This window comes from Lipotes vexillifer, unplaced genomic scaffold (genome assembly GCF_000442215.2).
Source record: "Lipotes vexillifer unplaced genomic scaffold, Lipotes_vexillifer_v1.1 scaffold63, whole genome shotgun sequence".
NCBI classification, from domain to species: Eukaryota; Metazoa; Chordata; class Mammalia; order Artiodactyla; family Lipotidae; genus Lipotes; species Lipotes vexillifer.
In genome coordinates this window covers 1905181-1929960 of record NW_006784492.1, presented here as the reverse complement: position 1 = coordinate 1929960, position 24780 = coordinate 1905181, and the positions used below count along the sequence as shown (strand labels likewise).

Here is a 24780-nt window from a genome sequence, read left to right as displayed (position 1 = left end):
TTTTTTTTTTTTTTTTTTTTTTAATCATCGCTGCCTCTAAAATGCACACTGGCCTGTTTCACTTGACATCCCTTCCTTATATCTTCCCTGCTTTAATCACCAGGGAAAGGAAGACCAACCAAACTGCTGCAGCGGCTACTCCCCCAAAGACGGAGAGCAGAGAAAGTCCTGCTCGTGAGAAGGAACCAAACTTGGGGATGGCCACTGTGGTGACCCTAAATTATCCAGGCCAGTGGCACCGCTGGGACCCAGGGGCTGTTCCTACTTTACCTCCCGGGGTTGCCATGGCAACGGGAATGCTAGGAGCAGCTAATAGGGTCTGGCAGTGAGTGAAATGAAGTGTGATGTCCAGGAAAATGCAGTGGCTCGTTAAGTCATTGGGGAGGGGGCTCTTTTCCTGCCCGGCAGGTGAATGAAGCCTCCTTTCCTTGTGATTGTTACATTTTTGAGGGGAGAGTTTTGGGGTGCTCTTACACACGTTTCTTTTCATTTTTATAAACAGTTGCATTTCCTGCACAGGCATGAAATGAAGATGTCTTGTTAAGTAGGGCCCAGTGTGTGCGGTGAATAGTTTAGCACCAATAAAACGTGTGTGTGCCGTCGATGATTTATGGGCCCTTCCAGCTGTCCCAGCTGTCCTCGCCCACCTTCCCAGCCCGCTGTCGCTGGCTCTGTCATCAGCCGCCACTCCGGGGAACGTAATGGCACCATGTACTTCCGGGGATGCCCTTGTCTTGCGTGCTGGCCAGCTTCTGGTCATTCTCGAAGGCGCTGGTGGGGACTAAGCCCCTCTTTGGAAGCCTTGCCCCATGTGTTCTGTGCCCACCAGGACCACCACCTCAGCATCCCTTGGACCACAGTTTGAGATAGTTCAGGCCCGAGCTGGAGTGATTCCTGCCGAGTGGCAGCTACTGGGTGGACTTCACAGGACGGGGATGTTCCCCAAATCATTCTGCAGAGCAGAAACCAGCGCCAGGTCTGAGTGCCTTGGGGCAAGGTGGCCGGGACTCTGGGGTCAACTAGAGAGGCCCGGGCAGCTGACACTCGGAGAGACCCCAAATCCTGGGTGGGGGAAGTGTTCTATCATATCCCCCGTTCAGAACCTTGAAATCCACTGATTTCTGCATTTGTCTTTGTTGCCGCCACAGGTGATCTTAATCCTGACGAAGAATTACCATGCAGACATGGGGAAGGTTCTGGAAAGTTCTCTGTGGCGGTAAGTCAGCCCGAGGGTGGGCCTTTTCTCCTCCCACACCTGCGCGTCTCCCAGGCCGGGCTCTGAGATCCCGAGGCCCGGCTGCAGCAGCCCCCATTGGCTGGCGGCCTCTCGACTTTTCTTTGGCTAGAAAACGCATACAGAAGTTGAAAGCTAATAAAGTGTTTCGTCGGTGACACAGACAGGGCTGGAGAACAGACAGCCGTTCAGAAGGCTTCTTTGCTTTCTTTGCTTTCCGTCTGTGTTCTCGCTTTTTTTTCCTCCCCCCGGGGAAGCGGGTTTGCGTTGTGAATTCAGTGCACAGTTTCCTCTGCTTGTGCTCTGAGCTTCCGACACGGCTCCTGGAGTCCCCCAAACACACCGATTATCCTCACGGTCCGGGTGTCTTTCTTTCTTCCTGGCTCAGCCCAGAGAGCTTGGTAAATAAATAACGCCCCTGGCCAACGACGGGTACTATCTCTTTATATGTGAAATGTGAATTCAGCCCCAGAATTAGGCAGCCTCTTTGATGTTTTAAATGAGGTGGGAGAGAAGGAGGCCTTGAGAAGTCATTTTGGTTATGATTATCTTTGTATTTACGTCTGCTCACCCAGGAAGGGGAAGGAAGTTTCCCAGCATCTTGGGCTGTGGTTTCAAAGCTTCTCTCGGGCAAGGATGCTGTGTCCGTCGGGCCCCGTGCGCCATTCCCATGTTGCCTGGATGTTGAACCGTTTTGCTTTCCAAGATGTGTTTCTTGAGTAATAATTAATTGGTTTTTAAATTTGCAATCCACTAAAAACACCGAAACCTGCTGATCAGGACTCCTGATTTGTGTGCAACCACCTTGAGTTGATTTATTTTTGACTTTTGGCTTTGCTTTTAGTGAAGGCGCTCCATGATTCATTGTTGGTTCTTATTGAGGGAATTCCGTAATGCTTTGGCCAGTTGCCGAAATGACCCTTGAGTTGCGTGCTTTCTTTGCTAGATGAGGAACAGTGTTGCCTTGGACCAGCCGGCTTGGTTGCCCCTGGACCAGCCGGCTTGGTCGCCCTGGTGCTGATGTGGGGTCTGGGGAGCTGTGTGTTTTCCTTCCCTTTTCCAACAGAAGCACCTTTCCTAGCCTGCCCCTCTCAGCCGTGGATTTGCCTCCCAAAGTCACCAGCCTGCTTTCCAATTCCATCGCCGGCCTCAGGACAAGCAGTCTGCGACAGATGTTTTCCTGCTGCGACCCCCAACTTCTTTATGTGTTGGTACTGTTCTGATCTCGTGCCTTGAAGCAACTCGCCCACCAAGGAGGTTGCTTCCAAAAATGCCCCTCCGGGGTCCGATAAGGCCGTTCATTGTTTGCGAGGAGATTGGGAAGTGGTGAGAGCATTAAAGTTCCAGTGACATCTCATCGGCCGCCCTTTGAAGATTCACATTTGAGGACTGGTTTCAGGGCCAATCTCCTTGGGAAGGGCCGGCCCCTGGAGGGCTCCCTCCTGCCAGGTGGATGGTCCAAGGACAGGTCCCCTTGGCTGCAAAGTGGAGAGAGGCACTTGTCTTCCCTTCCTCCTAGCGGAATTCCTCGACTAACGAACGCATTCCCCAGCTCCTGCCTGTCAGCCCAGATCTTCATGAACGTTCGCTAATCCACCCTGAGTGTGGGTACCAGCTTCCCTCTGCTCTCGAAGCGTCTCAGCACCGCTGGGGACGGAGAAAGTGAGGTTATCGGAAATGTTGCTTCGGGTAGTCAAGGGGCCTTCCTGGTGTAAGGTGTGCTGATTCAGACAGAGTTGCTGGGTGCAGTTAAAATTTGCTGCGAGTCCTAGTCGGGGTAGCATGGCGGGTGGAACAGACCTTGGTCAGCCCCACAGCATGGGGACCAGGCCTCCAGACTCAGAAATCTTCAGAAGCAGGTAGGGAAACCAGGATGTTAAGGACCAGGGTTCTTGGCCTCCTTAATCAATAGAAATTGATCAGAGGCCAGACAAGAAATTCAGGCAAGGCTTTACTGGGGCCCTTGCTGCAGCAGGGGGGAGCGAAAACAAACAACAGGTTCCCTTGCTTGTTCCCTGAGGGCAGCGAGCTGGTTCCTTATATGGGGTGAGGGGAAGGGCAGGTCCCGGGAGAAGGGGCAGCGTAAGTGGTTTGACCACCCCTTCCGTGGGGTTGAGTGCAGGGGGACAGGGGAGCATGCTCAGGACCTGCTTTTGCTCCCGACACCCTGTTTTTGCTGCCGGCTCTTCAGAAGTTGGGTTTTTGGTCTGTTTGTATCCGTGTTGTCCATAATTTGCCCCAACTCCACGGGCTCGCAGTTATTTTTAGTCGCTTGTAGTTTCTTTGTATTTTGTTGCTCCAGGAGATGTTTGTCCAGGTGCAAGCGCTGCAGCAAAGGGTCCCAGGTCCCAGCCTGTCTCAAGGAGGCCAAACCACTCACCTCAGAGCTGCTCCACAGGGGCCTCTTTTTCCTCCCGAGAGCCTCAGTCTCCTTGTCTGTAAAATGGGGATAAAACATCCCTGGATGGGAGGTTGGGCAGCTGAAAGAGACAGCACACCCTCTAAAGTTAGTTTTAATCCAAAGCAAATCAACAGATGTTAATTTTCCACATTCCTTTCTCATTACTGTCTCTAGACTCAGACATTTTCTCTCCTTTATTAAAAATACATGCAGAAGCATCAGTCATTTCAAGACAGTTCACCCACATCCCCACGCGTGGGGCCCAATTACTTTCTTTGTTTATCTCATCCCTCTTATGCTGAGATAGTTGTACAGTGAGACGTAGAATAAAGTTGTGAATCTTCTTTCTTTCACGCATACAAGATGGTTCCCGTTTTTCCATGTTGTGCCACGGGCTGCGTCACGTTTTATGGCCCTGCACTCGCCCCTTGAATCGATTCATTCTGGTACTTAGCGCTGCTGCTGCCGTAAGAAGTTTCAGCACGGCGCTTTCCTTTCCTTTTTGTTCCCTGGGACGCATCTTTACTGAGCAGATTTACGCTGGCATGCGGAAGTGCCAGATTCTTTTTCAGGAGGAAAGCAGCTCTTCCACCTGGGGCAGTGCCCTGCCTCCTGGCCAGCTTCAGGCTGACAGCTTTTCCGAAACTTGCTAACCTACCGGCCCAGAGGGACGGCAGTGCCATTTTCATTCGCATGCCTGTGATTCCTAGCAAGGGTGGGCAGTTTCTGTGTTTAATCGCATTTTCTCTTGTGAGCATCGTCTACTCCTGTCCTCTCTATTTTGAGACTTGTGCGAGTTTGTTTGGAAGGGGAAAGATTGGCATCGGTCATTTCTTGGGATGCCACCGCCCTCTGTCCGCCGTTTAGGGTGCACGTGGAGGGAGGTTAAGGGTGCCAGTGCCTGGCAACACATATTCAATGGGGTTATTAAAGACACACTTATTGAACGCGCACCCAGCCTCCCAAGAATTCTCCTGTGTAATTGCAATAAATACATTTTTAATGACAGGTGTGGTATTTACATTCTGGAAATGGCTCTCCGAAATCTAAGCTGAATGCATTTTTAATTGTCCTGCATTTCATGGGCCACTTGTCAGGAGTGTCTCTCCCTGGCTGGCTTCAATGGTCTAGCACTCTGCCCCTTCCTTCTGCGTGGGTGCCGTTCTCTGTTCAGCCTCCGGGCCCCTTTGCATCAGTGCAGGCGTGGGTGGGAGGGAGGGAGCCCCGCACCACTGAGAAAGCTGCTGGTTGGCCTCAGGGGTTGGACGAGAACAGAGCTGGTCCACCTCTCTTCCTGGAGCCTCCTGAGGCGAATGGTAACTAGAGGAGCTGGCTGACCCTGCCCTGGCCTGCACGTCCAGTCTGTGCAAATGTCCTGGGGCTGCTGGGACAAATGACTGAACACTGGGGGCTTACAGCAAGAAGAATTTGTTCTCTCACAGTCCTACAGGCCAGAAGTCTGAAATCGAGATGCGGGCAGGGCCGGGCTCCCGCTGGAGGCTCTGGAGGAGGAGGCTTGCTGCCTCTTCCAGCTCCTGGTGGCGCTCCTAGTGGCCGAATCTCTCCCATCTCTGCCTCCATCTTCACCTGGCCTCCCCCCAGCACCGCGGGTGGTGTGTCTCTCCTCCGCGAGTTCCTTATAAGGACACTTATCTTTGGATTTACGACACACCCAGGTAATCCACGGTGATCTCATCTCCAGATCTCTAACTTAACTGCATCTGCAAAGGCCTCTTTTCCAAATAAGGTCGCACACAGTCTCTGGGGGTTAGGATGAGGACAGATCTTTCTTGGTGCTACCATTCAGCCGAGTACACAGTCCATCGCCAAGCTCTGGGATCACACCTGGATCTGTTTGCCTCGATGGCTCCTGCACCTGCCCCTGTCCTCTGTCCCCTCAGCCACATTTCCCTCTGCATCCTCAGGGGATCCCAGCTCACCTCACTGCCTCCACCCTCCAGCCGCTCTCCTTGCAAGGCCTTAGGGACTTCACATGCACACATGCACACACGCCCACGTCTTGTCCTGCTTACTTGCCCTGGTAGCCTCCGTGGCCAACACCCGTGCATCGCCACCACTCCCCATGCAAGTCCGGGCGGGGGGACTTCGGTGGGCAGAGCCAGAAGCTGCAGCTCGGGGCGGGGGGATTTCGGTGGGCAGAGCCAGAAGCTGCGGCGGCAAGTATAGAAGAACAAGGATGCTCACGGAGCATCTAAAGGCCTCACGTGCAATTTGTATCTCCTGATAGAACTGTAACGATTTTAAGATCAGGATAAATAGTCTGAGAAATATGAAAATTAGAACGAAATGATCTGTACGTGTCCTCCTGTGTTCCTGCACCCCGCCTTGCAGGAGGACGCCAGAGGTTCTTCCCGCGGTTCAGGGCTCTCTGCTAGGTGCCGAGGGAGTTCAGGCAGAGTGGGTGACAGACAGGAACTGAGGGGGCTCCAGGAGGCCGGCCTTTCAGTGTGAAAACGGGGACCCACTGTTTCTCCATGATTGCCCCTTCCCTCCTGCGAGGAGCCTTCTTAGACGTTTTCCTCCCAATCCCTCGTCTGCCCATCACTGTATTTCTGTTTAAGTTCTATGTGGGATATGTGCTTTGTACATGAACGGTAAGAATCTTCACACCCCTCAAGAACCAATTTGTGCCCCCTTGGGGGCGATATTGTCCCCAATTGAAAAATCCGTCTCCCGAAGAAGGGCTTCTCCCATTTTCAGGGGCGTGTGAATCACCTGGGGTCTGGCCGAAATTCAGACTCTGATTCCCAGGTCTGGGTGGGGCCTGACGCTCCACGTTTTTAACAAGTTTCAGGTGACACTGAGCTTGCTGGGCTGCTAGGCAAACTCTGAGCAGTGCTGGACAGTGCTCACGGCTCGCATGACTTGGTCTGGGCAACTGCAGGGCCGAGTTTCAAGAGCCCAGATTGCCGCTGGCCAACCCGGGCTGGGGTCCTGAGAGGCCCATTTTGTGTCTCCGAAGCTGGATTCCCAAATGGCCAGTGAGACTCGGCTGCCTCATAAATGCTCCTAACAAGGTAAACGCAAGCCCTCGAGAGCTGAGCAATGGCCAGTGGGTAGACGGTGGGCCCCTAGCGGGAGGTATGTAAAAGTCACCGGAAAAGCTCTTAAAAACTACCACCGCTCAGGCCCTGCCTTGGAAGATGTGGACGCAGTGTGGGGATGTCTCAGAAGTGCCCCAGGGGAGAACAGCCCCAGGAAGGGCTGGTCCAGAGCAGTGCACCTCAGACTTCCCTGGTCTGCATTTCTGACAGGCTCCTGGATGTGCCCAGGCTGCTGGTCCAGGAACCACGCGTTGAGTAGCCAGGGGCTGGGCTGGCTGGGAGTGAGGCTTAGCATCCTGCCAGCTTCCCAGGGCTCTTGGACTGGCATCCACGTCACATCCCCTGCAGAGACTCTGAGCCCCTGACTCCTATCCCATCCCCCACCCCAACTCCTCCACTCCCCCCACCCCCACCTTATTCCTCGGTCTCCAGCCACCCGGCCTGCCGGCTGAAACTTGACCCTGCAAGGGCCCGTCCCTCCTGTGGCAGCTGGCACAGCGTATGCTTGGCGCTGACGCTCGGGTACTGCCTCCTTGTGGACATTCAATCTCAACATAAACCTCGTTTCCTCAGAAAAGCCACCCCACTACTCAGCGTAAAGCAGTCCCCAGGCATTCCTTAGCTCATCGTTCCTTGAGTGTAGGGGTTCCTGTGTATATAGTTTGTCTCTCCGTGCTCCCCACTCCCTCCTCCACCTGCCTGGCAGAACATACACTGATTGAGGATGGAGACCTGTGGGGCCTACCTTTGTGGTCTCCCGATGCCTAGAACCTAGATCAGATCTGGCACGGAAGGTGATGTTGGGCGCTGGGTGGATGGATGGACGGATGCATATACAGATGGGTGGATGGGTGGACAGATGCAGGGATAGATGTACCGATAAACATACGACTGAGAGGATGGAGGGATGGATGGACAGATGACGGATGAATGGCTGGAAGTATGGAGATGCGGTCCTTGGGAAACACCGCCGGGACCTACAAGACCCTTCGCGTCTATGAGGCCCTCCATGCAGGTGGTGTAGGAGCCAGAAGCACAGAGTTGGCCCCGACACCGTCAGACAGAACAAGAGGGGCTGGGAGCATTCTGAGCCAGAGAGAAAGTGGACCTCGGCCCACCTTCCCTCTGCTGTGATGCAGCCCCTGGTCCACGGCCCCATTCACACTGTGCCTGGACGGTGTGAAGGCCGTGCCAGCCCTGCCCTTCTACCCGCACCTGTGACCTTGGGCAGGACCTTCAGCTGGGGGCAACCTCGGGAATACCCATGGGGCGGGTCTCAGGTTTTCTCTGAGTGACTTGGTGGAACTCCCACCCTTTTATTGGGGTGGGGGGAGCGCGATTCTCTCCCGTCGTCCTCACTTGAATCATGAAATCTTTAACACGCACAGAAAGCGCGGAGTGTGGTGTGCCGGCTTCCCTGGGTACCCACGTGCCAGAGACAACTATGTGCTCACCAAATAATCCAAGCTTTTCCTCCCTTCCCTGGTCTCCCCTGTGGTTATTTTGGGGTCATATGATTTGTTTGAGCCAGTGGATGGTAAGCAGGAATAATATGGGTTAAGTCACTGGAATTTAGGGCTTCAGCTGTTACCGCAGCAGAGACTAGTCTAGCCCAGTACCGGTTCCCTAGCTGTGATAGATGTTAATTCTTTTTACTTTCTGGGACCTCCAGCTCTTAAAGAAAACACACCGCTCGAGATTCTGATGCAGCCCAGCTCTCTCCTCCCTCCTTCGTCCTCCCCCATGCCCCACCATCCCCATCCCAGAAGTAACCCTGCCTGGTTCGTCCCCACGGGGGCATCATGTGTTAAGTACACAAGTACCAGTCTATCCACAATCAATATGTTCTACGGTTTACTGTGTTTTAAAAATTAATGTAAATGGCATCGTGCTGCCTTTAGAAGTGTGATTGATGCTCCCGCTGAGTAACTGGTAATTTATCCCTGTAGGCCACGTAAGCTGGTTGAGCTAAGCCTTCCCCTGCTGTGGGAACGCGAGGATTTTTACCCCCCGGATTTAGCTGTTCTCATCAGGGCTGCAGAGACTATCTGTCCATGTCTCCACCTTCCTTTTTCTCTTCCTTTGTCAGTCTGTTTGCAGAGTGATTCCAGCCCCACGTCTCTGGAATCATCAGACTTTGTATGTCTGCATTCAAGCAGATGTGAGAGCGTAGTTCAATATTATTTTATTTTGCAATTGCATGATTTTTCATGGAATTGAACATACTGTCCTTTGTTTATTGACTATTCAAGTCTCTCGTATCTCGTGCCCATCTATTGCTTAATTTTTTCTTCAACTCTGCCTCTCCACTGTGAATAACACAAGTCCTCTCCGGGACCCTTAATTTTATATATATATATATATATATTTTTTTTTTTTTTTTTAATTTTACTGGAGTATAGTTGATTTACAACATTGTGTTAGTTTCAGGTGTAACAGGAATAACTTTTGAAAGACAAAAGCCATTTTAATTTAGTGATCAGATGTTTTAAAAATGTTTTTCCATGACTGTCTTTCCTTGCCCGCGTCCCCTGCATCGGCAGGCGGACTCTCAACCACTGCGCCACCAGGGAAGCCCCCAGGACCCTTAATTTTAAGATGGGTGTCCTCCAACTGTGTCCTGAGCTCCTACTATGTGCCATTCATTCTTTCCCAACACCTTCTAAGAATGTTCCTCTATGTCATATTTTTTAATATGCGATTCTTAGAAGAGTATTTCTGTAGGCTGGTGTATTATTCAGCCGCAGTGACAACGATGCTGTGTAACAAGTCACCCCAGACTCGGTGGCAAACACCGGGAACTTCTCTCCCGCTGAGGCAACTGTGATTTGGTTGCCTTAGGCTGGGGTGGCCGGGCAGCTCCACCTGAGCTGCAGGTTGGTGGGCTTGGCTCTGCTACATCTGCATTTGTGCTGGGAGCCCAGCTGACTGGCCAAAGGCCATCACGACCCGTTCTTCCCATGCACAACACGGGAGCAAGAGAGTCAAGCCCTCCCCACCCCTCAAGAACATATAAGGCTTCTGTTCCCTCACATTTGCTAAATTGCATTGGCCAGTGCAAGTCACAGGTCAAACCCAACACCAGTGGGGGAGGGGAGGGGAGTGAAGTGAATGTTTGCTGAATGACAGTCAAAAGTATCACAGGTGGTCATAGGTGTTTCCAGAAAATGCATGTTTTGTGGTCATATAAGTCAGGTAATAAACTTACTTAGGTGGAAGAAAACCCATCAGGGTCCTTTGCAGTAGGATGTACTGGAGTCTCTAACACCCCAACGGGCATCGTACATCTCCAGGAGAAGGTGGTGTGGCATTTCTCTATCCCAGCTGATTCCATGAGCTTTCTTTTTTAAAAAAAATTTATTTTATTTTAAATTTTAATTTAATTTTTATTTGCATCAATTACTTGTTTAAATTTTGTTTTATTTACACACTTTAATTTTTACGTATTATTTTATTTTTGTTCCGCTGAGCATTTCCTGGGGTTGGTTTTACACAGGACAAGCTTTGGGAAGCTCTGCTGTATAGACTTTATATTCTAGACGAGCTGGCCTTTGAGATTTCCAGACCACTTCTGTTTACCTGTAATGTTACCGTGTTTTGATACCATTTCGTTTCAAACCAGATTTGGTTCTACGGTCCTAGGGTATCTCCCTCTCTCTCCATTTTTTTTTTTTTTTTTTTTTGGGTTCGCGGGCCTCTCACTGTTGCGGCCTCTTCCGTTGCGGAGCACAGGCTCCGGACACGCAGGCTCAGCGGCCATGGCTCACGGGCCCAGCCGCTCTGCGGCATGTGGGATCTTCCCGGACCGGGGCACGAACCCGTGTCCCCTGCATCAGCAGGCGGACTCTCAACCACTGCGCCACCAGGGAAGCCCTCTCCAGTTTTTTAACATAGAGAATTGTAGGGTTATGTGTTGAGGATGCAGAGTCTAGGGAATTTGAGCCATCAAACCACAGCTAGACGATGACCTCTTTTCTCTTTTTAAAGATTTTTTTTTTTTTTGATGTGGACTATTTTAAAAGTCTTTATTGAATTTGTTCCAACATTGCTTATGTTTTGTGTTTTGGTGTTTTGGCTGCAAGGCATGTGGGATCTTAGCTTCCCGACCGGGGATCGAACCCGCACCCCTTGCACTGGAAGGCGAAGTCTTTACCACTGGACCGCCAGGGAAGTCCCCAGACGGTGGCCTCTTGACATTCACTAACGTGAAGGGTATCAGGGTCCTTCGCTGCGGAGGCGGATGATGGCCTGGGGGTGGGGACGTCTGCCCAGCTGGGCTGTCCTGAGGGTGAGGTGGGCAGAGCCAGGCCGTGTGCAGAGCGTTCCAGAAGCCCATGGGCAGCCTCGGTCATCACAGCCTGTGTCTTAGGGGCTCCCGAATGTCTGGGCAAAGAGCTGTTAGGGTCCTTACAGGTAGACAGTGCTGAGTGTTCGTGAGGGACGTTAAACAGGGGACAAGCCTTGCCCTCTGTGGCCCGGAGAGAAAGTCTTAGACAGTTGGCTGACGGCAGGTGCTGGAAGTCCTCTGTGGTCTGGGTGGCTGCGTGCTCAGCGTCCCCAGACAGATCCGGTTTCCATTCTGGCTCTGTGCCTTCCCTCCCCGGGCGTCGTCTGTATCATGAGCCTGACGGCACAGACCTCGCGGTGGCTGTGAGCGTGACAACAGGTCCTGCGTGCGACGCTTGGCACCTAGGAGGTGTCAGCGGGCTGCTTCCTGCCTCGGCCTCTTGCCCTGAAGTGTCCGGCTGGCTTTCCACCAGCCGTGTTCCACCCCTGGGCCAGTCTCTCTCTGTGTTTGCTTGAGCGTCACCATGGGGATCTGAGTTTGATTTAAACAAGACTCAGAGCAGATAGGAATCGAGGGAGGTGCTGACTTGAAAACTTCCAGGATTTGAGTCTATTCAATAAATAATGCATTTGGAATCAACGGTTGGATGAGGTCAGCCTCCAAGGCCTCGAGGTGCCTGCAAAATACTCTGGGGCAGATCTGGGGTGGCCGAGAGGTCACAGGAAGTTTGAGGAAATCCCTCAGTATCCCCAACGCCCAGGCCTCTTCTTTCTGCATCTTGACCCCAGCACCTGGCCTTCTCAGGTCCGGGCTCCTCTGTCCCAGCTCCAAGGACCCCCGCCGGTCACTAGAACTGCCGACTGGCTTCTCTGCTGACTGGCTTTTCCTCCTCTTCTGCCTCTTTCCTCTCTTCCTCATCCCCCTGGCCTCCCTGCCCTCTTCTCTCCCATCCATCATCCATCCATCCATTGGTGCATCCATCCCCTATCTCTCCATCTGTGCATGTCCATCCACCCACGCATCCGTCATGGGTCCACCCATCCTTCCGTCCAGCCTCTGTATTTGAGTAAGGTGCGGTAATGCCCCCCAAGACTCATACTTTAGTAGCGTTAGCAGGTAAGCAAATGACCCATGGTTATGCAGGTAGTCCGCACTGTGATGGGGCTGAGAGAACCAGGGGAGCGCTGGACAGCCCCACTCTGTTGAGCAGAGGAAGTGGTAGTCAGGGAAGGCTTCCTGGAAGAAGATTCATCCCCGGCGCTCGGGCACCACAGGCTCCCTGCTCTTCCGGGGCAGCTCTCCCTACTACACAGTGCCTTCCACGTTGCTGTGGCCACAGTGGCATCTCATGTGTGCTCCTTGTCACCTTCCCCGGCATCCAGCCCGCCAAGCTCTGCCAGATCCACATGCAACACATATCGAAACTCCTTCCGCACCCGAGGCTGCATCATAGGAGTGCAGCTGCTGGCCTTGGGAAGGTGATCTGGCCTCCTCTATCCCAGTCAGCCCCGAGTCCCAGCTTCCCGTGTGGTACCTACCTCTAGGGAGCCCCTGCGCACCTGGGCCCACCTGCGTGCCATGTGCGTCTGTGGTTTCCTCTCTCCCTCTCCTACATCCTGCTCCCCCAACCCCATTCCTGAAGGCTGGAGAGGCCTTCCTTGGGCTCTAGAAGAGTTCTCAGGGACAGAGCAGACGAGATCGGAAAGCATACAGGTTCCGGGTTCTTCAGCCTGGCCCCGAGCAGAGTGTTGGTTCTGAATTTAGCTTTCTGATGCTTTGCAGGGGCATCTGGTTTCTCTTGCAGCGATGATGACAGCGTGGCCCTGTACATGTTGAGCGCACGGCACAGCTTCCCAACCCGTACGACCGTCCCAGATGCTTTTTTGAGAAATGGGAGACAGATGCTCAGTGGGGAGGGGCGGCCTATGAGTTTTGAGGTGATGCGCTGTTTCTCGGGCCTGCGTTTAGCTAAGAACCATCTCGCGGGTCCTCTTGACGCTGCAGCTTCTCCCTCTAGGGTTCTTCCCTGACCCTCACCTTCACCCCTCCGGCAGGGCAGCAGCCCGCACCACCCCCCGGGCTTCAGCAGCAGCCCCCTGAAGGACCCCTCTTGCTTTCCCCGTCTCCCCATCCCTCTGTGCCCAGGTGTCCCCTCCCCCTCTGTCCTTGCCAAGTCCCCCATCCCCACCCCGGCCCTGGCTGGGTCGGGCCCCTTCTCTGGGCTCTCCCAGACCCTATCCCACAGCCACCTCCCCATCTCTTCTGGGATCTGGGTTTCCTGTGGTTTCTGCACCTGGCAGAAACTCACAACAGGGATGTGCCCAGGGATTTACTGAGCTTGATTGAAATCTACGGTGAATTCAGTGGTAACCACCTACCCTTTCCTCAAAATAGGACGCTGTATAATGCCATTAAACGTTTTAAAAGGTATATTCTTGGTAAGGGTGTTGCTAATTCCTCTCCAGAAAATTCTCCCTAAAAAAAATCTCCTTTTTAAAAATAGTGCATGATCATCACAGAAATTTTAGAAACTATAAAAGAAATGAAGCATAAAAACAATCCCGTGTTAAGCCACCTTATGAGATTACAAATGTTAATGTTTAAGATGAATATTCTCACCAGTCTTTTTTAAAAAATTTTATTATTTCTTTATTTTTGGCAGTGTTGGGTCTTCGTTGCTGCGTGCGGGCTTTCTCTAGTTGCGGCGAGCAGGGGCTACTCTTTGTTGCGGTGCGCAGGCTTCTCATTGTGGTGGCTTCTCTCATTGCGGAGCACAGGCTCTAGGTGTGTGGGCTTCAGTAGCTGTAGCACATGGGCTCAGTAGTTGTGGCTCGCGGGCTCTAGAGCGCAGGATCAGTAGTTGTGACGCATGGGCTTAGTTGCTCCGCGGCATGTGGGATCTTCCTGGACCAGGGCTCGAACCCGTGTCCCCTGCATTGGCAGGCGGATTCTTAACCACTGCACCACCAGGGAAGTCCCCTCACCAGTCTTTTTAAGATGTAACTATATACATGTTTTTTAAATTTTGAATCCCAATTTAATATTATGTATTAAACATTTTCTTATGCTCCCACATATTTTCAAAACCACTGTTTTTAGTGACCATGTAATATACCCTCAGATGAAAGAGGTATTATTCGTTTAGCCAAATCCTCATTTTTAGACATCTGCGTCATTTTCAGTTTTCACTAACGTAAGGATGTAAAGAAAGCTGTGTTCTTGGCCTGGTACGCACATTATTCCACGTTTCTGATTATTTTCTTAGGATGAATTTTAAGCGTGGAGTTTCTTTCCTGCCTGTCGGATTACAGGGTATTGGGATTCCGCCGTATATTTGAGCGTATGGAGAGTCTGTCCCTGAGGCTGTTACTGACTGTACTGGGAGCAGAGAAGTTAAAGAGCCATTTAGGCAAAGAGGAAATAAGATAAATGTGCCTCCTTTCCTGGCGCGAATGTACCTCCAGCTAAAGGAAAGCTTGGGCAGCAAGGTGAGGTCCTCCTTATTGTTCTACAAACTCCACAAATGGGTGGAGGCCTCTGACCCTGACCACCCCAAGCCCTGGTCACTTACCAGTTGCTTCCCGAGGTCCTACGATGTGTCAGGAACTGCTTTGGCACCAAAGATGCAGAATCAACAGAGCACCGGCCCTTGCCATCCAGGATCTGGCCAACCGGTGGGAGAGCAGAGAATCCAAGATGGTGCCCTACAGTGTGTGCACTGGGAGGCACGGCTGAGCCTCAGGGGATGCGGTGTCCAGGCCTACCCCAGGGCACAGGGTCCCATCAGAGGGACCTGGGGAGTGGGTTCTGAAGGATGAATAGGAGTTCACTAGGCAGGAAGGGGCAGGTGAAGTGGGGCGGGGGGAGCAGGCAATCTAGGCAGTGGGGCAATGGTGCAGAGGCTGGGCAATGCCCAGGGATTGGGAGAAACCCGTGGTAAACAGCCAGGCTGGTGCACGGGATGCATTGTTTTTTTCTTGCTGCCGTAACAAATTACCACAAACGCAGTGGCTCAAAACAACACAAATTTATTCTCATACAGTTCTGGAGGGCGAAGTCTGATATGGGTCTCGCTGGCTAAAGTGAAAGTGCGAGTAGGGCTGACTTCCTTACCTGAGACTTTAGGGGCAGCTCTTTTCCTGGCCTTTTCCAGCTTCTAGAGGCTGCCTGCCTTCCTTGGCTTGTGGTCTTTTCCTCTGTGTTGCCTCCCTCTGACCCTTCTTTTGTTTCCCCATCTCTTTCTCCAGCCATAGCTTGGAAAGTTTCTCCCTTTTAAGGACCCATGTGATTCGAGTAGGTTCTTTTGCATAATCCAAGATAATCTCCCCATCTCAAAGTCTTTAATTTACACATCATCAAAGTCCCTTTTGCCTACAGGGTAACACACAAGCTGCAGGCTTCAGGATGTGGACACGTTTGGGGATTCATTATTCTTTTGACCACACAGGGCATGAAGGCATCCACAGGTGATGGCCCTTAGGTTGTCTCTGTTTCTGGTCACTTGAAGACCTGGCTGGGACACCAAGATTGAACATGAGATAGTAAGACTGTTTTCAGATAATCGAATTCTGTAAATATTTCTTGAGCATCTTCTTCTTCTCTAGGCCACTTTGCCAGGCCTTAGGATTAGGCCGTGAATGAGACACCAACCTTGTCAGAGAGGAAGGAGCTGAAGGAGGGACCAACATCTATCTACTGTTAAGGAACCCATGGGAGAGGGTGACTGGACATTTCAGAGGAGGTGATATCTGAACTGGGCTTTGAAGGATGAACAGGAGTTTTCCAGGCAGTCAGGCAGAGGAAGACCCTTCTAGACAGAGGAAACATTATGTGCAAAAGCACAGAGGCACGAACCAGCCGGGTGTGAGAGGAATCCTAAGAAGTCTGGAAGTGGCGAAAATGTGAGGTGGGCAGAGGAGGGTGGGAGACCACGCTAGGGAGTCCAGCAGGGATTGGACCAAGGACACCTTGTGTGCCAGCCCAAGAGCATTGAACTCTGTCTGATAGGCGGTGGGGCGCTATGCGGGGGCTTGTGGATTAGAGCGAGCGCAGGGCTGCAGCGTTGGGAGGGGACAGCGAGACTGCAGGGTGTAGGGGGGCATGGTTTAGCAGAGCCATGGAGTAGGGAGGTGGTATTTGACAAGGTGCTTGGACCACAAAGCCTCATTTTCCTTGTCCTCCAGGACCCAGTTGAGTACAAAGTCCCATTCCTTGAGGTTCTTGGCGGGGGGGCTGAGCCTGGGATGGGCAGGACCCAGAATGTTGCATCCCTTTCCCCCCACTCACATCCTGCACCCTCCCCACCCCGCCTTTCCCTGCCGTCTGCAGAAGAGCAGAGCTGCATCTCCTGCCCTTTGCATTAAAGTCACACTCTGTCCTGGAGATTTATTGCATTTTAATAAAACTCCCTGAGTGGGAAACATATGAAAAAAACCCATCTTTGTTTTCTATTATGTAATAAACCTCGCTTGAGTGTGCTTTGAAGGATGCAGCCATAAACCTGTTTACGGGCCGAGCAGCGTCCAGGGAATGTGCCAGCGGCCGAACGGCATCAAGGGGCTTGGCCAGCTCTGCCGTTGACCGGTCGGTGCCGGGGATAATCGGTCCATCTCCCTGAGCCCTGGCTGCCTCTTCGACAAAAAGGGGCCTGCTGGGGTGGAGTGCGAGATACTCTTGGTAAAGTTTGCTTAGCACGGGGTCCAAGATGCGGAGCTGTTTTTGTTTAAACGTCTTTATTGGAGTATAATTGCCTTGCAGTGGTGTGTTAGTTTCTGCTGTATCACAAGGTGAATCAGTTATACGTACACATAGATCCCCATATCCCCTCCCTCTCGCGTCTCCCTCCCACCCTCCCTATCCCACCCCTCTAGGTGGTCACAAAGCACCGAGCTGATCTCCCTGTGCTCTGAGGCTGCTTTCCACTAGCTGTCTTACATTTGGGAGTGTATATAGGTACGTGCCACTCTCTCACTTCATCCCACGGAGCCATTTTTATGACGCTGGGAATGTTACTTTGTTTTGGGTGAAAAACTAACGTTTGTTGTGGCACCTAATTCTGGAGGTCCCAGCTCTGCCATTCATGATTGGCCTCAGGCAAGCGGCTCACCGTTTCTCAACCTGTTTGCCCACCTGTAAGATGGGTCTGTTCCCTCCCCCAGCTCTGCAGAGCAGGGGCGGCCGTTACTGGGGGGCACTTCTCAAGGAAGCTGCCCTTTGCCGGCCGTGACCCTTTACCTATGTCTCGACTCTGGACATCTAGTCCCGTCCCCGGGCTCAGGCCGATGCCAGTGCTGGGGTGTTGGGAGGGGCAAGAGCCTTGGTCAGGTCCATGGGGAGTGGGTCGAGGACCACCCTGTTGCCTTGGGTGGGAGGGTCAGCGAGGCTCCCCACGGGCCCGTGGGAGAAGACTGTGACGAGCGGCCCCTCAAGGGGCTCTGGTGCTGGCGCATCTGCAGCCGACGACGTGGGAACATACGGGAAAAAGCCCGCGGAGGGTTCGAAGGATCCCGAATGAGGTTGAGTTTCCGGACTGGTTTCACACAATCAGACCTGACTGTGAAGCACCTACTGGGTGCCATCAGCTCGAAGCCCTTACCAACCTAAGACATTGTCACCCGTGCCTCCTCTCCATGCCCCCTCCCTCCCTCAGCTAGTTTTTCTGGACACTTACCCACTCCGGGTTCTTTCCTAGACCTGGGGCACTCAGAGTTCCAGGAGACACCTGGCCCCTGCCCTCCCGGGGCTTCCATTCAAGGGGGAGGCAGACAGGTGGCCAGGATGCTGTCTGTCACAGAGGAAGTGTGTGGGGGTGCAGAGGAGGGGAGTGACACTAGACCAGAGGTTAGACGGGCTTCCTGGAGGAAGCAGCATCCAACTGAGACTTAGGGTTGAACCCCAGTAAGCGAGCAGCTGCGGGGGATTCGGACCACCCACGCCAAATCCTGGAACAGGAGAGAGTGGGGAGAATTGGAGAAACAGGGCGGGAGGGACACTGCCAGCTGGTGCTAGCAGGGAGGCAGGTGTGTGGAGGACAGCAGAGGCCATGGTCTCCACTCTGCAGGGGACCTTATAAAAACGACATCACGTCTCAAAGATGTCTAGCTCAGACCCTGAGGGAGCTGGAAGCCGTGCCCTCTGCAGGACAAACCACTAACGGAGCGGGGCTGGTGAGGTATATGGGTTAGCTTTTGCTGCGTAATGACCGGCCCCGCACATTAGTGGCTTAAAATAACAACCGTCCATTTGGCTTATGCTTCTGTGGTTGGACAGTGCGGGTGGGTGAACCTGGTGGGGCTTCTGTTCTCGGCCAAGCTCCCTCGTGTGTCTGCAGCCCATCCTCCAGGCAGCTCTGCTTCCGGGGCTTCACTGGCCGGTGCTTGGGGCAGAGGGGCTACTGGCCCACTTGTCCCTCTTGTCCTCCAGCGTGCTGGCCCTGGCTTGCACACATAGCAGCTGGACAGAGATTTGAGAAAGAAGGGAAATACCTGGGGCTGCAGGCCTGGGCTTGAATCTCATATGACGTCACTTCCGCACGTTGTATTGACCAAAGCAGGAGCAAGACCAAGCTTCCGTTCAAGGGTTAGGGAAATAGCTCCGTCTCTGGAGGGGAGGGCCATTGCAAAGGGGCATGCATGCAGGCCATTTTGGGCAACAGGGGGGCTTGGTCTGGAGACGAGAGGGTTTAAGGAGGGCATGATGGCTGTTTCCACACTACCAAGTGCCGTCCTGGGGCCCAGGAAGTGGGCAGTGCTGGGGGCGCCCGGAAGGCAGAGCTAGGATCTGGGGTTCCATCCCGGGGGGCCTTTCTATGGTGGAGGCCCCCATGTGGACTGGGTGACCTCGGACACGGGGGGAGGGGGTGAGTATCAGGAAAGATGTGTACGCCTTGTTGGGGAGGAGGCGGCAGGCCCAGGTGCTAGGGAAACAGTGCCCTCTGAGATCACAGCGCTGAGCATCCCTCAGGGGGGTTGGTGGGATTCAGGAGTGATCCATCTGCCATATGCCGCCAGCCAGAGCCCGCATGGCATGCGTGATGCCAAACAGAGCTTAAGCGTGTCCGCGGCTTGGCACCGAGCTGCACGCTGCCGTGGGAGAGGCGGGCACCGTGCCCAGGGTGCCCAGCAGATGTTTGCCATCTCTTCTGCCAGGCTTTGCTTCCTCCTTGGACACAGAGCCCCGGGCCTGGTTCTCAGTTCCTTGGAGACTGGGGACCCTGCCACTGCTTTGCTCCTTCCCTGGCCTACACAGTGTGTGAAGTTGAAAGTCTGCCTGGGTCCCCATGCAGGATGCTGGCTGCAGGCACCCAGAGAGCTCTGGGCTCGGTGGTGTGTCAGAGGGAACAGCCCCCGCCCTGAGCCACTATGTCACACGTTTCCCAAGAGGCACCCTGTTCTCACAGCCCCTCTGCAGCTTTCTCTCCCCTGAAGCCTGCATGAGAGGTGCTAAAGCCCAGGCTTTCAGGCCCGAGATGAGTTCCTCCTGGCTCTGTCTTGTTAGCTGTGTGGCCTTGGGAAAGTCACTTCCCCTCTCTGAGCCCAGGTTACCCCCTCTGTAAAATGGGTCCAATGAGGTAATGGATGGAAAATATGTAACCCAGGGCCTGGCTCCTAGGAAGCGTTGGCTGTTATGACCTCGTCGTCCTTTTTTAAGCAGCACTGTTGCCCTTGGCTGAGGCAGTGTGGAGGGGACGTCACTGAATCAGGCCTGAGTCCTGTCGACTTTAAAAAAAAAAGCACAACGTGAGAGTTGTGAGTTAAGTTGTATTTGGGGCAAAATGAGGACTGTAGCCCGGGGGACAGCATCTCAGATAGCTCTGAGAAACTGCTCCAAACAGTTAGGGGGGAAGGCCAGTATGTCTGTGATTTTGGTGAAGGGGGAGTACGTGCAATCAACCACATATTTTCTGTAGAAGGTTTCTGCTAGTCATGAGGAACAGACGTCACCGTGGAGGAATTTAGTGCTTTTCTAGATATGAGGAGATACAGGAACTGGGCTGATAAAACCATCTCCTGAGAATATCTAACTCTCTGAAGCCCTGTTCTGCCAGTTTTTCCCGGAGCACAGAGGGCCTCCTTCCTGCTCTCCGCCCTGAACTCCTTTCAGCGGGTGTTGAAAGTCAGCAGCTGCCGCAGCATATCGCTTAATCCTTGTAGAGGTAGATGGCAAGTGCGAGTGGCGAGTGCCAGTTTGTAGCTGACAGTCCCTTTGTGCGGTGAATGCGGCCTCCAAAGCCACCGGCCCAGCATCTCTGCCCACCAGGTCCTGGGGCTAGTGGGGTGACTAGCCACAACCATGGCTCTCGAGGGGTCCGGAGGCTCTGTCACCATCTCTTGTGTCCCCGCCTCGTCTGTGCCATCATCATCTCTCCGCTGTACGACTGACTGCTGAGGTCTCACTTTGAGTCTGTCTCCACTTGGGCCTCCTCCAGTCCCCTGGGTATTTGTGCGGGTTAGATCATGACCTGAGTCCTCTTGCTGAGAAGGACATCCAGAGGGCGGGGCCGGCTTGCGGGAGAGGGCGGCCAGAGGCAGAGGGGTGGACCCAAAGGTCACTCTCTCCCTCCGTGTGACCTTCGGCCACTCACTGCCTTCACTGACCCCCGACCCCTCACTTGTGAAATGACGGACCAACCTGGTCGGTGGCGCCTTCCATCATTTTTCCCGCACCCCTCGTTTTGGAGACGGAGCCCGCCAAACTGTGCAGGTTGATCAGACAGGCGACCTCGGTTCGACGTGTCTGAACCGAACCCCATTGCCCCCCATCCCACGACCTGCGCTCAGCCCCGCACCTCCTTATCGCCGTGGACTGTGCCACCTCTAGTCCCCCCACTAGACCTGGCGGCCAGGGCCCCCTTCATTTCAGAGCACCCTTCTCGGGGCCTCCTCGGGCCACACCCTCCCACAGGATGAGGGTCCCACGGGCCAAGGGGATGTGCTGCTCCCAGAGCCTGCAGCCCTGGGAGAGTGGAGGCCCCGCCCCCTCCCGCAGCCAGGGCAGGCCCCTCCCCCGGCCCTCCTGAGGGAAGGGGGCTGCAGTGGCTGTGTGTGTGGATGCGGAGGGGAAGCTTGGGCTGCAGTCCGCACACATGCCCAAGGTCCCTCGCAGTGCAGGGCAGAGCTGGGTGGGGGCAGAAGTGGGTGGCCCCCAACCCCCATCTGTGCTCCTGCCCCAGGCCATTTGTGTGTTGGGACAAGGGTGTGTTAGGACTCGGACCATTCTGTACACCCTTTCTCAGACTCGCATCCTCTGAAATCTCTTCCCCATCGAAGCCACCGGCAAGCCCTGTTGGCTCTTCCTCCGGGATATATCCCGAACCTGGACCCTTGCCCCCTCCGTCCCCGTGGCACCTCCAGCACCTGGACACCTGCACCCGCCGCTGCTCTGGCCCCCCTGCTCCTTCCCTTCCCCCTTAGGGTCCACCCGCCACCAACGTGAACTTCACAGAGCAAAGGGGAGCCGTCACTGCCCAGCTTATGACCGACCCATGGCTTTCCATCACACCCGGAGGTCCTTGCAGCCTCTCCCTGCGTCCCATGGGGATCCCCAAGGAATGCCTCTTACCTCTTGGGTCACTTCTCCCGTGGCCCTGGTGCTCACTCCAGCCACACCCACCTTCCTGCCCCGCTCTCGCATTCCCCAGCCTTTGCCCCAGCTTCTCCTGGAAGCCCTTCCCGGGACATAGCAGGCTCCCATTAGCCAGATGTTAGCTCAGTGCCACCTGCGCAGAGCCACCGTCCCTGACACCCCTCTCCTAAGTAGCTCTTCCCGTTAGATGCTGTTACTCCATGCTCTCTTCTCTGCATTGCATTTATCATGATCTCTCAGGGTTTCAGAGCATTATTTGTGATGATATTATTTTAATGAAATTTCCATTTCCAAACGTTGGTATTATTTTTCCATAGATGGCTTGTCTGTCTGCCCCCATCAGGCAGCAGCCTTTAGGGAGCAGCAGCCTTGCCTGTGTGGTTCACGCATGTGTCCCAGTGCCTAGAACAGTGCCTGGCACACAGGAGGCCCACCCGCGGAGTTGAAAGCAGAGAGACTGGCAATTCTGTTTGGCTGGTCTGGGAGCTGCTCTGGGGGCGGAGGGGCAGGTCTGCCTTGGGCTGGGACCAGTGCCCACGCTTGCCCAGTGCCAGGCAGAGTCAGTAGTCAGGAAGGCTGGAGAGGCCTGGCAGGTATTACAGGGGCGTGAGGCTGGCTTCGGTTCTTGAATTCCGGAGCTTTAGGAACAGTGGTAAATGTTTCACAGTCATCACTCCAGGAAGACAAAAAACAAAACAAAACAAAAATCCACCTAATGTGAAGTTGTTGCTGGTGTCCATGGTGTAAATTTTCCCACCATGGTCGATTTCAGGCTTCCAGGAGGAAGTCACTGAACACAGCCTTGGGAGGAGATGAGCTCCATCAGCTCTGGTTCACTGGTGTGAGCTGGTGGTGCTGGTGTGAGCTGGTGGTGCTGGTGTGAGCTGGTGGTGCTGGTGTGACCTGGTGGAGCTGGTGTGAGCTGGTGGTGCTGGTGTGAGCTGATGTGTGTTGGTGATGCTGTTGTGAGCTGGTGTGAGCTGGTGTGAGCTGGTGGTGCTGGTGTGAGCTGATGTGAGCTGGTGTGAGCTGGTGGAGCTGGTGGTGCTGGTGTGAGCTGGTGGTGCTGATGTGAGCTGGTGTGAGCTTGTGTGAGCTGGTGGAGCTGGTGTGAGCTGTTGTGAGCTGATGTGAGCTGGTGTGAGCTGGTGTGAGCTGGTGGAGCTGGTGTGAGCTGGTGGTGCTGGTGTGAGCTGGTGTGAGCTGGTGTGTGCTGGTGGTGCTGGTGTGAGCTGGCACCAGCACACTGTCATTTAGGAAGATTCTGTACCCCTCCAGCCTTCTAGGAGTCTGTAGGTCTACCATTACAGCTGGCTGGGAGGATGCTGCTGTCCCAGCTGAGCAGACGGGATGTGGCTGGCTTTTCCCAGGAAATTTGGTCCCCCTTGCGCTGGCCAGTAACCCTGGTGCCTCACATTTTTCCCAGCTTTGTGTGAGGAGGAGGTGGTGGGGACCGGACCCTGCCTCTGGTTCCTCTTCTGAACAATGGGGTAATAATCGCACCCCTCTTCAGAAAACCCTCTGCCCGCAGGAGTGCCAAGGGCAGAAAGGATTGGGGAGCTCCTGGGTGATCCTGGCCTGAGTGCCATGGTTCCCTGAGATGTCCCTTTCCCCCTCTTGGCTTCACTGCCTCTGTCTGCCCAGTGTGGAGGCTGGGGCTGCCTCTTGGCTGTAGAACCCGGGTCTACACAGCCCTCTGAACTAGGTGGGGAACAGAGCGATCCAGCGGCTTGCCCAAAGTCCCCCAGCACGTCTGTAGCAGCCCCTCCTCTTGGCTGCCCCTTCCTCACCCCAGCGGGGCTGGCTCCTGGCAGCTCCTCGGTTCACAGTCCCTGTGGGTGATGGCTTTTCCCAGGCGGGTCTCAGCAGGAGAAGCAGGAACCACGGCTTCGTCATCCCTAAGGGGTGTGCACGAGACCTGGTAAGTGGCTCCCACCTCTCCCAGGAAGGTCACCGGCCAGTGCCCATCACAGCCAGCGCCAAAGTCGGGGTGTAAGTGACCTCAGACCACAGCCCCTATGCTCCCAGCCTCCTGAAGGTGCAGGTGCTGGCTCTGGGGACAGCTGGCGGGGGCGGCGCTCTCTGGCCCACGTGGGGTGTGGGCTCAGCAGGAGGGTGGAACAGACCCCGCCCTGCCCCTGACCTTGGCCCTGTGTGGGCTGAGCCCAGGAGCCTGGGGGCTGGGGGCACAGGTGAGGGTGGAGCCCTGTGTGGAGGATTCCAAGGCCCCCGTGACCCCTCTTCTGCTTTCTTCATTGGGTCACATTCCAGAGCATCAGGTTCTGCTAAACTAACATTGCCTGCAACCAGCAGGGTGATGCTGGAGCTTTGCGTTTTCCGTTTTGCTGGGTGCCCCCCATCCGTGTCCCTGGACGGCTGTGGAGTGACAGTGTGGACACCCCCAGTACTGGCCAGAGTGGCCTTGGGCGACGTACATAGCTTCTCCATCCCATCCCTGTGACACTTAGGTAAGACAGCCCCTGGAAGGCCCCTGTCTCCCTTTCTTCTGTCCCTGGTTTCCTAATCTAGACCCTCCCCTGGGCAGGTCAGCCTGAGAGACTGGTTTGGGAGGATGCAGCTTTCCCTTCCTTGGTGATCACTCCCATTGTCCTAAATAAATGGCTCCATGAAACATAATCCGCTCCCATCAGCAACCTGACACCAGAGGGGTTCCAGCACCTTCAGGGACTGGATGAGGAATCAGAAAGAAACAGCCCGGATATCGAATATAATGAAAAAGAATATATTAAAAAAAGAATGTCTCTATGTGTATAACTGAGTCACGTTGCTGTGCAGCAGAGATTAAGCACAACATTGTAAATCAACTCGACTTCAATGAAAAAAAAGAAAGAAACAGGCTGGGCTTCTGAGCGTCACGGAGTTGTCAGGAGGCCCGGGTGCTGAATTCCAGCAGGAGATTCTCGGCCTGTGGAGGTCACGTGCTGGGGCCCTATGGGCCAGGCCTCCTTTTCAGGCGTGTTTGCTTTGGCCAGAAGAGGCCTTTAAAATAAGACTATTGAGATTTCAGTCTTTAAGAATTTCGAGATCTCCCACAGGCAGTTCTGACCTCTGGAGAAATGGGCCGCGTCCTCCCAGGGCCGCGGGGCTGCCCCCTACAAGGGGCCTAGCTTCGGCCGTTGTCCACCACCCCCTGGGGTGTTTGTGCTCTGTCCCCATCTCATCCAACCTCTTCCGGTTACAGAAGGGA

At 54.1% G+C, this 24780-nt stretch overlaps 1 protein-coding gene across 1 annotated transcript in view; it reads left to right on the top strand.

Moving 5' to 3' along the window:
* Window positions 1-24780, top strand: part of SORCS2 (sortilin related VPS10 domain containing receptor 2) — a gene marked incomplete at its 5' end in the record, with an annotated part of 504457 nt that overhangs the window by 196109 nt on the left and 283568 nt on the right. The window contains one exon of the mRNA XM_007456900.1: window positions 1149-1216. Coding sequence (XP_007456962.1) covers window positions 1149-1216 — 68 coding nt within the window. The remainder of the gene's footprint in view (window positions 1-1148; window positions 1217-24780) is intronic.